The 12,905-nt window shown below is 48.3% G+C and overlaps 1 protein-coding gene across 1 annotated transcript in view; it reads right to left on the bottom strand.

The window, feature by feature from the left end:
* Positions 1-5,100: 5,100 nt before the first annotated feature.
* MIB2 (MIB E3 ubiquitin protein ligase 2) overlaps positions 5,101-12,905 on the bottom strand; it is a 112,629-nt gene continuing 104,824 nt past the window's right edge. The window contains exons 16-19 of the mRNA XM_065421211.1: positions 11,525-11,703; positions 8,391-8,575; positions 7,556-7,621; positions 5,101-5,456 (exon numbers count right to left, since the gene is read on the bottom strand). Coding sequence (XP_065277283.1) covers positions 5,215-5,456; positions 7,556-7,621; positions 8,391-8,575; positions 11,525-11,703 — 672 coding nt within the window. The 3' untranslated portion in view covers positions 5,101-5,214. The remainder of the gene's footprint in view (positions 5,457-7,555; positions 7,622-8,390; positions 8,576-11,524; positions 11,704-12,905) is intronic.

The raw sequence follows: 12,905 nt of genomic DNA, 5'->3' as shown, positions 1-12,905 counted from the left end.
AGTGCAGGCCCACTGGCTAAAGCGATCTAATTGGCCCTTCTCAGCCGGTTACCAGCAGCAAAGTGGAATATACTCCTCTGGGCCTGAACTGGCTCCTCCCATCAAACCCACCTGAATTTCGTGGGTGCGTGCACGTGTGTGTTGTGGGTGTGTGTGAGTGTTGAATTCCAATTCCCATCCCCAGTCAAACCAGCCAGGCCTTTCCAGTTTGGGTGGAACAACTTCTTCAGACATGGCTCAAGTTGTCAGAAGGCTCGTGTGATTGATTTCGGTACTCTTGAGCCCCTGACCACACCCTGGGTTTCAGCCTTGGACCTGCACCCTGGTGATCTCTAGCTAAACTGAATGCAGATCCCAATCTCAGCATCACTTCTTGGCCCATCTCTGCCTAGCGGGAGGAGTCCTCTTGTCATACGTTAGAGCCCGATTCAGCCCCCACTGTCTCTATCCCGAGCTGTCTTGGGCCCCTAGAAAGGGAATAGCCTGGCAGGCAGGCACATAACTACAGCTGCCAGGCAGCAGGTGTACATGGCAGCCCTTGCTCCAGCCCAGCAGGTACTGGGGCTCATCAAACCAACACTGTCTCTGCATCATGCAGGCCGGCCAGCCAGCCAGCCTGGCCTACCCAGCAACAAGACAGAATAAGTCAACCCATGGCCCAGTCTCCCTGACTCCGCAGGGTCACCAGCGGAGGCAAATCAGCGCTGGATTCCCCCTCCCCCCCTGGAATCTGGGGCCTCAGAAACCCTCAGGGCAGCCCTGGCAAGGGGGCAGAGAGACCATAGCCCTTACCTAGTCCATCTCGGTCTTTCTTCTCCCAGAAACACCTCAATCCTCCAGCTCCAATGGTCACTTCCTCTCCCTGCTGTGAAGGAGCCTCACGTGCAGAACGTCCCCTGTCCCTGCTTCTCATCAGGATGACAACTTGCATTGCTGCAGGGCAGGGATTCAACAGCTGCACTGTTCCACAGACAGAGCCCACCGTGGATGTGGCTGGCCGATGCCACGGTGCAGAGGTCGAAGGAGCCATCCCCACTTTAGCAGGGACCGTTTGATGCTCTTTTATGCTGGGCAGTATCTGCCTCAGTGCACTATAGTCCTGGCTCTTCCATACACTTCTGCACGTGCTCGTCAACCATCTCACCACTGCAACCTCCAAGCTATGGCAAGGAGCTCTGCAGACATGCATGATGGCCTTTAAAATGGGTCCTGTGCTCAGGAAATTGATTCTGGGGATGGACAGCTCAGACTTAGAGCTGATAAAAAAAACAGGACAGCAATTCCAGAAAGCAAACCTGCATTTCACAAGCAGCCTGGAACAGTATTTGTGAGGCGAAGTTTGCACTGGGGAATTAACCCCCTGCTTGCCAGCGCAGCTGAATATGAAAAGTATCATCTACCAACCCTGTGCAGGTGAACCTGCGGGGGTCTGGTATTAATGGGCCAATGCAATGATGTTCGTGCTACAGAGGGAGGACAGAGGTTCTATGAGTTAGAGTCAGGAATCGAGAACACTCACCTTTTATGTAGCGCTTCAAAGCTTCTGGAGTGCTTTATAAACCTTAATCAATTCTCACAACCCCATCATGCATTTTAGAGATGGAGAAATGGAGGCAGAGAGATTAAGGGACTTGCCCAAGGTCCTGGAAGGAATCAGCATCAGAGTTAGGAATAGAAGACTCAAGGATTCCTCGGTTCCGGTCCTGTGCTGAGGTTACTAGGCCCAAACCCTCTTGTCTATCTGAATCCTTCCTGTGCCATCAAACGTAGGGAATCTGCCTTTTCTGGCCTTTGATAATCAGTCTTAGTTCTTCCTAATGGAAAAACAATCTTGATTTCTGGCAAACTGTAAATAACTTGATTATTTTTCCTAAATGGCAGGAAAGGCTGGATAAACTGATTTCCTCAAACCACTCTAAAAGCCACTTAGAAGATCTTATCTTAAAGCACCACCAAAAGAGGGGAAGGAGTGAAAATTGTACTGACTGCAGTCTGGTTCAAACTTACAGTATAAGCCTACCAAATATAATAGACTGGAAAGTGGTAAAGATCTCTGCTCAAATTTCTTATTGAAGACTGAACCCAATGGCAGGAAATTAATTTTATTGCTCCCTGGAATCCACCTATAAAAAGATATCCATAGTTCTAAAGCGGGGAACATACCAAATTCCACCTCCAGTCTGGCAACACAAAGGGTTTCAGAGCTATGCACAAGATCTCAAGAGCTTGGAAGGAAATTTTCATTAAGAAACAATTAAGGTTGAAGAAAAATAAAAAAATTAAAAAAAGAGGAAAACAGAAAGAAATTTTTTACTTGCTGCAAAGTGGAAAGACATTTTCTGCACCAGCTGTGCACCTTGAAGGTTGAAGACTGTGTATTCTCACTACAAACAGTTCCCCATTTTCACAGGCCTAGAAGTGATCCAAGATACCTTCATCTAGCGCACAAAAAACTATTTTTTAAAAAACCAAGAAGTCAGAGATCCGCTGTATCCTTCTCTGTGTACACTGACAAAGTCCAGTGTCAAAGTCTTCGAGATGAGCGTGACAGAAGTTGCAGGATATGCAGTCCCCAAAAGAGCACAAACATACGTCTGAGATACAGAACAGTGCATTGGTTTGTTTTTCCTTTTATCAAATGCATTTGTTGCTGCAGCAGAGGCATACTTCTGAAAATGTCCTTTTAATGCTTAGTACGATATTGGATTTAAGTACAGCCTGTAAAATCATTAATTTACAGCAGAAAGCAGTAAGTGCAGCGGTCACAGATTGGAAAGACACCGACAGTATTGTACTTTGGGGACTGTAAAGCTTATTTTAATTACAAAGGAGATGCCCAGCACTCTTGATGTTATATTTCCAGTAGCTCTTCAGACCGATTTGGGACCAGCATTTTGATTTAGGGCCTGATTCAAAGTCCATTAAAATTAATGGAAAGATTCCTCTTGGCGTTAATTGGCTTTGGATCAGGCCCCGATAGGGACAGCGTTCAGTTCAAAGAAACCAGATTATTATTTTTTTTTAAAGAAAAGTTTTCTGGCCCATCTTAATCACACCTTAGATTATTAAAGAATTTTGGAAAGTCCATCGTGGCGTTTTCAGATGATCTTAGCACTGGGCTAACCATTCCCACTGAACTCCATAGCAGATCTTCTACTGCATTCAGTGGGAGCAGAGTCAGGCCAACAGGACGCCCTTCTGAAAATCCAACTGTAAATGTACTTTATGCTGTTACATGTGAATTGTTTGCTTTCGGCATTTGTCCAAGCCTGGACAATAAAAATAAGGCTCGTCAATGTCACTTCTCTTTACAGAGGAGTCCCATTTGGCCATATTCTGCCACTCTTACGGTGAGTGGCAACTTACTTCATAAGCAGCCCCATTGCACTGAATGGGATTATTTGAGGCATCAAGTACCACTCAGAGGCAACGCGTGGGGGTGGGCCATGTGCCCTGCCCATATTTCCTGCTTGACTTGTTCTGAGCATGCTCACATGGACTGAGCAATTCCATGCTCAGTTACACTGCTGAAGCCAGCTGCCCTCACATTATCGGCAGGCACTGGTGGTCTCTGGTACCACTTCCTATGAGAAAGGGTAGTAGAAGATGGCCATTCATCGTCATTTTCACTTAGAACGATACAGCGAACAGGAAGGGGGAGTGTTTGTTTATTAGAAAATCTGTTTTCCTGGGAATAAAATATAATTCTTGAAACCGAGTCTTAGTTTTGTCAAAACTTATTTCAACAAATAATCTACATTTGGGGGTTAAATGTGACCCAAGATTGTACCTTTGCCTGGAAAAAAATCACAGACATTGTAATAAACTCAACTGAGAAAGCATTCTGAGATATTATCCGTAGCAAGTGGGGACTGTGAATTTCCTGGGACACTACGGAGTTACTACTAGACAATACATATTCCTGTAACCACTACACACACACAAGGATTCAAAACTAATTTGAATCCTTTGCCACCTCTTTGCTAATGAACAAATTTAAGAAAGAAACCCTGTGTTTCGGTTGATTTTATACACGGCTTTCTAGGTGCAAGAAAAGATTATACTGGTCTGCAGCATAACTGCGTAGAACAAAGCTACATACAACCCACCCAGGGGAGCTCCTCAGGGTGCCACCACTAGAACCGTCACAGGTACGGGTGAATTCACTGCATGGTGCTTTTTCCCAAATCAACTGTTTGGGAAACATGAGCCAGTTGGAATCAAGTTGAACCCAGGATTTACACTATTCCTATTCACGTTCAATGGAATATAAATGTCCTATTTTAATCAATTTTTCTGCCAAACAAAGAGAAAAACGAATTTCCTCTCCTCCGCCTTATTAGTCGTATTTTATTTTATTTTTTTACATTTCGGTTGGAATATTTGACACCTGCCTTTGGCATTATGGGTAAAAAGCTCAAGAGTCTCTGGAATTATGGCTGCAAAAAAAAGGTAGATTGCTGGCAGAAGAGTGTCACTTAGAGGTCAAAAATACGTGCTGCAACAGTATTTTCTTCAGTAAATGTTCACTACTTTATCTCTAAGGCACACGCTCTGTCTCTCTCTGGGAACACGTCAGTTCCAGACTCCTCCCCGCTGCCCAAATCCAAGTACCTCATCACGCCCAAAAGGCTTGGTTCTGAGAGCACATTGTCTAACGAGAGTCCCCCACAACTGACAAGCCTGCAGGAGAGCCAAGGGCAGTGCCCGATCCCACTGGATACCTCCTTGTGTAAAGTGCGAGAGTATTGCTTTGCCACAGCCTGCCGGGGAACGAGAAGGACTGTGCCGCAGCCTGTCCTGCCAGAGCTGTGTAAGGCTGCGAATCAGACGCTGCAGGGAACTAGACAGGAGCGGGATGTCTTTTGAAATGTCTGCACATGAAAGCACTCTGTCCCGGCGCTGGTTTCGTAGCCCCTCCCGTCGTCAGCACAAAGAACGGGGACGTCCTGTCAGCATTCCGCCTGGCGCCATCCATGCTGGGAAAGGAGCACAGGGCGGGAGGGCCGTTTCCCCACAAGCTTGGCGGCTCGCTGTCATTATGGGGAGAGCGTTTCCCCCACGAGTGACTCTTGTGATTCACTTTTCCCCTTTCAGGATGGCTTCAGAGTCAGACAAACACAGGGGATGGGTCATGAGTCTCAACTAAATGAACACACAAAGGGAGGGAGGAAGGTAGGAGGGGGAGCGAAGGGGAGGGGAGAGCGCACATCCTCAGACGAAGATCTGAATCCTGTCCCGGATAGCCTGCCTGCAGATGGGGCATACAGTCAGGGCCTCGCTGCACTCAAGGCAGGAGCCATGTCCGCACTGGAAGACCAGTTTGATTTGGTTGTCGATGCAGATAGGGCAGGTGATGCGCTCCTCCATCTGGCGGTAGCGGCTCTGCAGCTCCTCCATCAGCTTCCTCTGGTCCGTGGGCTCGGTGCTGGGGCTGCATTCCACCTCTGTGCTGTCTGTGGGGAACAGGAAGCAAGTTAGTGGCTGGGGACTCTACCTATTTCCTCTGCACGCACCTTCCAATGCACTCCCTCTCCCTGGGAGCACTAATTAGCTCTGTCTAGACAGTTGGAGCAGTAAGAGATAAGTATTTTGTGAAAGGGTGGCCAGTGCTGCTCTCTCCTTTGGTTTGTTGCTGAGCTGTTAAGGGGCAGCGGCCTCAAGGGGCGTATAACTCGTATTCTCTGAGATGTGCATCCTCCCTCATCATTCCAGAAGCTGCCGCCACTGCCTGGAAGTAGAGAAAAGTGCAGTGCTAGCAAAGAACTGCGCACTGCTCCTCAGTAACTGGTCTGCGATGTGTTATAGCGCTGCATGCCCGCGCCTCACTGAGTTTAAATTCCTGTCTGCAGTACTGCTTCAGCTCTCCGCTCTAGCTTTTCAGGCTACAGATTCAGAGCTGTGAAAGTTGGTAGAGAGCATTATGATCTCCTGCATAACACAAGCCATAGAATTCAAGAGGGTAATTTAATCCTCCTCTGTTGAACTTTGCAAGTAAGGAGAACTTGTAGAGACACTTGGTTCTAATTCAGATGAGATGAAAGAGCTCCATATACTGGGCAAATTCCAGCTAGGATAAATAAATTCCACCTGGTTTCAGCTAGACAATACTATTCACATTCTGTTCCTAAACAACTAGGTCATGTTGCTGTGTGCTTTTAAACAGATGCCCTGATTCACCCCAGAGGTGGCTGCATTCCAGTGGTAGGTGAAGTGACCACATCAATTAAGTTTACATAAGAACGGCCATACTGGGTCAGACCAAAGGTCCATCCAGTCCAGTATCCTGTCTACCGACAGTGGCCAATGCCAGGTGTCCCAGAGGGAGTGAACCTAACAGGTAATGATCAAGTGATCTCTCTCCTGCCATCCATCTCTACCCTCTGACAAACAGAGGCTAGGGACACCATTCCTTTTAAGTTTGTAAGGAATTTTGAGATGAAGTTAGGGATAAATGGTGAGGATGGTGTGGCCCAAGCCAGCTGACTTCCTGCTGATATGCTCAAAAGCCTGACTGCTTCCATCAATCTCTTTGCTGCAATGGACTGGAATCTTCGCAGAGATTCCAACTCGGGGGGCGGAGCCATTATATTTTCCTGCATTCTAGATGGCTGAAGAATGCTGCAATAACAGGGCACTCCTGCCTACGGATGCTCCTAGGGAGGATTTCTGCCCTGGCCAGCAGCGTACGTCTAGATCATGTGACAAATTCTTGGCTCCTCTATACTTCTGTCAAGGCAGCCAGTTGGCATTAGGCCCATTTGCAAGATCACAGCCTAGTGCCACCCAAGTCAGCAGCAGCGTGTTTGTCCTCAGTGACCTCTGCCAGAGGGGTGCAGATACACCCACTCCCACGTGTCCTGTTTGCCAGCGCTGCAGCAGGCGACATGGGTGAACTCCATGGCTAGCAGGAGCCTGCTGCCCCATGGCATGGCACCAGCATGCGGCCTTCATTACAGTATTCCCTGTGCGGGAGATTGAACTATGGGAATGGAAGGCACTCCCTGTATAAAACTGCAGAGATCCAGGCTAAGGTAGGAGAGGAATTCCATCAAAACAGTCAAACCTAACTGCCCTGGGACTAACCCCAACCCCACTTACTTGGCTCCCATAAGGTGACTTAGGTTAAAATGCCTTTAAAGCACAAGGGCAAAGCTAGGCTCTTGCATGTTACAAGCTTTCCTTGATCACAAATTTTCACTGTGAAGTCACTGCTGGTGCAAGGGGCTGGACGGACGGACCTGGAGACAGACGTCTGCTATCGATTCACAGCACAGGCAGTGGCAAGGCAAACACACACTGCCCTGCCAGCGAGGGCACACACACTGCCGGGCCTGTAACAGCTGCCTCTAAAGAGGAAAGACAATTCACCAGTGGCGTCTCCGCTGAGACTAGCTGTGGGGTGATTGCTGTGAGAGCACTGCAAGACAGGCTGAGAATGCCCTCCTTAAGCTAATTTCACCGAGATCAAGCAGCCATCTGTCTGCTGTAGCCTAAACAAACATTCAGAGGGGCCTTTTCTATTCAAAGCCGTGGACAACATGAGCAAACCTACCTTGTTTGAGTTTTTTGGTTATTGTCACTTGACATTTGATGCACTTCTTCATCCTCCTGGAGCATTCTACCGGGGGCGGGAGAAGAAGAGAGATTTCAGCTAAACCCAGTGGTGCTTGAATGAGCCCAAAAGCAAAGAGGACACACGAGGGCATCACATTTTTAAACGATCCAAGAATCACCTGGACTGTAAGAGACGGGCTTTGTCTGCATGGAGCGGAGAATGCTGGCTTCTCCCTGAACTACATGCTGGTCCTGTCGCTTCAGCTGCCCCTTCCCTAGAGCTTCAATGCAACAGCCCAACTCTTTAGCAACTGCATTACCACAATGGCCATTATAAACCCCGCCCCCCCGGACTCAAATCCCCCCATAACAGCTGCAAAACGGTCCTGTATTCTGACAGGAAAGGATGGGGCTCTCACACTTGTTCCTAACCAAACTCTGCAGCCAGACGGAGGGACCCAGCTGAGATCACACACTTGCTGATCTGTTGTTAATATAATTCAAAGGGAAACAGAAGACAAAAGCCAGAGGGGGTGAGGGTGGGGGAATCCCTTGGAAGTGGTTTTGTTGGAGAAAACATTGCTGGCTGGAACTGGACCGTCTGCCACTTCCTTCTAAACCATCCAGTGCAGCTGCCTCGGGTCCCAATCCAGCAGGACAGCGGGAGCTTCCATGACCAGGCCCTAGGGTGTCACATCTAAAAGGCCATTGCAGGAATAGCCCTGGGGTTGCTCTGGTGAGAACCCAACAGTCCCGTCCCAAGATGCTCCCCAGACAAGCGGAATGGGGAGGTGGAGTGAGCAGCGGCAAAGGAACCAACGGGAGCGACCTACCTTCACACACGATGCTGTGCTGACACGGGATGAAGTGAATGAGCAAAGCCAGCTCAGAACAGACCAGGCACTCGGAAGGGGCTGCCATGCTGGCCACGCTGAGGTTGGTCATTGTGTTGGGGGTGGTGTGCACTCTGCGCAGGCTGCAGGTCACCACAGAGCTGTCTGAAGAAATCTGCTCATCCCTGCAACCACCACATAGAATTAGTGTCCTCGCTGGCTGGAGCAACATCCCGCACACAGAAGGCCGCTCAGCAGCTCTCCCCAATGGCCTTATCATGGCAGGGACGGGTACGGGCAAATGCTTCAGAGCCAGACAACGGGCCAAATCCACAGCCAGCACAAGTCTATGAAGCTCCATTGACTTTGACAGAGCTCCCTTTGTTTACGCCAGCTGAGGATCTAGCCCAAATGCATGAGGGTGAGGGGAGAGAGAGCAAGTGGAAGGTATCTGTGCAGGGCGTAACACTTCTTATGGATGAGAACAGTGGGCTCCTGCCAGTACAGCCATCAGCAGTGCAAAGTCAGCGAGCTGGGATATTTAGAAAAGGCAGCCCTTTGATTACACTGCTCTCGTATGCACACGGGACAGGCCTGACCTCAGTGCCTACATCTGAACCCCAGAGAGTCTGGATTCTGAACCAGATCCTGACCTCAATGGCGTGACTCCTGAATCCACAACATTCCCTGTAACTTTGGGGAAGTTTGGATTCAACTCCACAGTCAAACTGCCCAGACCCCCCTATAGCTTTGGATTCTTGTCCGGCGTCTCATCGCAACTTTGTGGAGCCTAGATCAAGACACCCTTGAGCTTTGGGGAAGATCTTGAGGCAAGTATCACCAATACAGCCCACCTCCGCTCTGTGTCGGCAGAGAAAAAAAAACAGACAGGCTGGTTTTGGTATAGATGAAGCCTGCCCTTAATTAAATCTGCCCCTCCATCATTCTGGAGCAGCTGCCTGAGTACAAAAGACAATGTAAATCAGAGGATTTACTGAACTGGTAAACACCATCTATCTTTTTGGCATGGCATTATTTAAACTTGACAGGTCTAAGATGGCATCTGTCACATGACAAGCCACTGCCAAGCTAAATCCTATTCAAGTCCCCATGCAGAGGACGCAGAATGATTCTGTTAACCCTTGGGCGTCTGATTCTTTCTGTGCTTTTCCAATAGCCAGCTACCATTCTAGCAGACACTAATGGCATGGGTGCTCTTTCCTAGTTACCCTGTAGATATCAGCGGTGTGCGAATGGAAGGGGCCAGGGGAGGAACAATCACGTTGTTGATGGAATCTACCTGTCTTGGGCTACTCCTAAGTCATCCCCTCTAAAGAGGATTCTCCTCCTCCCCAATTTTGAATGCACCAAATTCAAAACATTTTCATGGGGTGAAATGTTCCCTAACTGTTTACTGGGTTTTATTACACACAAACATGCCTCCCCTGTTCTCCACTGAGCCAAGCTAATCCAGCAGAGGGAAGAAAGTGGATACATGCTAAAATCAAAAAACCAAGGAACTTCACAGATTATACTAAGATGATCCCAAACATTTACTCAACCCTTGCTCCTCTCCAGAGGTTCGGGATGCAAATAAGTAGGGCCCTACTAAATTCACGGCCATGAAAAACGTGTCATGGACCCTGAAATCGGGTCTCCCCCCATGAAATCTGGTCTTTTGTGTGCTTTTACCCTATACTATACAGATTTCACAGGGGAGACCAGTGTTTCTCAAATTGGGGGTCCTGACCCAAAAAGGAGTTGCAGAGGAGTCAAAGTTATTTTAGGGGGAGGTCGCAGTATTGTCACCCTTACTTCTGCACTGACTTTACAGCTGGGCGGCGAGAGAGCGGTGGCTGTTGGCCGGGTGCCCAGGTCTGAAGGCAGCACCCCGCCAGCAGCAGCGCAGAAGTAAGGGTAGCAGTATCGCAACCCCCTACAATAACCGTGCGACTCTCCCACAACTCCTTTTTGGGTCAGGACAACACAACACCACCAAGTTTCAGATTTAAATAGCTGAAATCATGAAATTTACGATTTTTAAAATCCTATGACCGTGAAACTGACCAAAATGGACCGTGAATTTGGTAGGGCCCTACAAATAAGAAAGAATTCTGATGACAACCACCAGTAGTTTCAGGTCTGATGCGCCAAAACCCAAACGATGAGGTTTTGCAGAACTGGAACCAAAGGCCAAGCCATTTTTGATGCTGTTCTCCCTATGGGGTTATCAGACAGATTTGCTCATCTGTTTCATGTATCAATTTAAAGATGGACATTGTCCAGCTACAGGGGCTTCCAGGACCCACCCTTTACATGGCATTTAGGGTTCATTGCCTTCTGTATTTCGCTTGGATCCTGCAATGAGTAGATTAAGAGTGAAACAAAACCCAGAACTGCACTGCAAGATAGAGGTCAGCTCCAATGATTCAATGTTCAGAGACCAACAGGGTGAAATTCACCCCTGTGCAGAGAGCCCATGTACGCGGTGCACAGGCCCTGTTACAGGGCCAAATGACACCCCATCCTGCAGTAAGAGGCTGGGTGGCTAAAATGCAGTTGTCTCTTTATTCAAAGTCAGGCTGCTGAGTTTATCCAAGTATCACTAGTCTGCTACATCCTCCTCCTCTGCGAGCTGCAGAGGACATCCTGGAACCCAACAAGAAGCCAGAAACACATTGCCAGCAGTGTCCAAACAGGAGAGTCTCAGACCTCGTATACATGGTACCAGAGTTCTTTTGCTGGTCCTAAGCTTATACCAGTTCCCCAAATGAAACAAACTCCACCAACAAAAGGTTTTTTTTGCCAGCATAAATGTGTCTACACTAGGGCTTTTGGCAGCATAGCTACATGGGTTAGGGAAGTGACATAGCTATACCAGCAAAACTTTTAAGCATAGGCCAGGCCCCAGACTGGCATCCGGGAGATATCAAAGGCTGACAGGTCCTGAGGGAGACCACCAGCCAGCTCTTCCAGAAGACACCGATTCTGCAAGGCAGTCACATAAGATCAGTTCCCACTGAAGTCAATGGCAGCTGAAGGTGCCCCACACCCTGCAGAGCAGACTAAGAGGGTCTGGCATGGCTAGCACCTACAGGTTTGGGGTTAGGAAGTGGTCCCACTGTGTAGCCTACCTGAATTTCTGGGAGAAGTTCTTGATGATCTGGACTATCCTTCCATCTGCAATGAGATCCAGGGGAGACTTTCCCCTGTGGTTGGCATAATTAATATCTGCTCCTTCCTGTGCTAGGAAACACGCAATCGCAGCACCAACATTCAGCTCTACATTTCCAAGGAAGCCTGAAGCCTGGAGCTAAGAGAGGGGGAGAAAGTCTCTGTTAAGGCACTCAGAAACCTGGCTATGGGTCAGACCCCAGAAAACCAGCCTCAGTTCTCGTGCTTACAATTTGCAGGTGCAAAGAGCTGCAGGTGTAATTTTGCACCCCTTATTTGTGAACACAATCAGATACTTAGACATCTAAGTTGCATACTTATTTTTACTACAGTAGTGCCTAGAGGCATCAGCCAAGATCGGGCCCCATTGTGCCAGGTGCTGCACATTCTCGTAGTAAGAGAGAGTCCCTGATCCAGAGAGAGTGATCTAAATAGATGAGACAGACAGAAGGTGCAAGAAGGGAAGGATTATCGATCCTCACGTTACAGGTGGGGTCCTGAGGCACAGAGAGATTAAGTGACTCAACCAAGGTCACACAAGGAGTCTGGGAACTGAACCCTGATCTCCTTAGTCCCAGTCCAGTGTGTTAACCACAAGGCCTTCCATTCCTCTCATACTTACCCTGCCAACAACTTACATGTACAATTTTTCAGACATAAAACTAGTGACTCATTTAGTGCCAGGCTGAAGAGCAGGGTCTAACTGTTGGTATTTGCAATTTCCATCACAGTAAAGGAGGAGGAGGAGGTGGAGAGTATGCGCGTTACAGGGAGAAAACCACAACAGATGGCTCATTAGTTTGGCAATAGCTTATAAAAACTGACACACAGCAAGGCACCTAAACTCTGCACTACTCTAATGAGACATGAGGGTAAGGGGAGGAAGCAGCCTGGTCAAATCCATCCATGTCAAAATGAGGGTAAAGTATAGGGAGGACAGTGTTGTGGTTAAGGCATGGGTTGAGACTCAGGACACCGGGATTGTATTCCCGACTCTGCTACCAGGTCACTTTTCATCTTGGGAAAACCCCTTCCCCCACTAGGCCTCAGTTTCCCCACCTGTGAAATGGGGATAATAGCGGATGCAGAGAAGGCTCCGTTTGTTAGATTTGTGAAGATGCTGGCTGTTTTTTTAAGAAATGAAACATGAAGTGCCAATTTCACACACACTCCCGACAGCCACTCTATTTTACAACTCTGCCAACACGACCCAACTTTGCTTTGCCTTTCTACGTTGCGCTGAAGTCGGAGTGCTAAATTCAGAGCATGTCTGAGTGGCACCAGATTAGGCTGGCAGGCTATCTATTAGCTTGTTGAGCTTGAAGGTTTGCTGCAGACAAG

Source organism: Emys orbicularis, chromosome 22 (assembly GCF_028017835.1).
Source record: "Emys orbicularis isolate rEmyOrb1 chromosome 22, rEmyOrb1.hap1, whole genome shotgun sequence".
Classification (NCBI taxonomy): domain Eukaryota; kingdom Metazoa; phylum Chordata; order Testudines; family Emydidae; genus Emys; species Emys orbicularis.
This window is presented reverse-complemented; position numbering and strand designations above follow the sequence as displayed.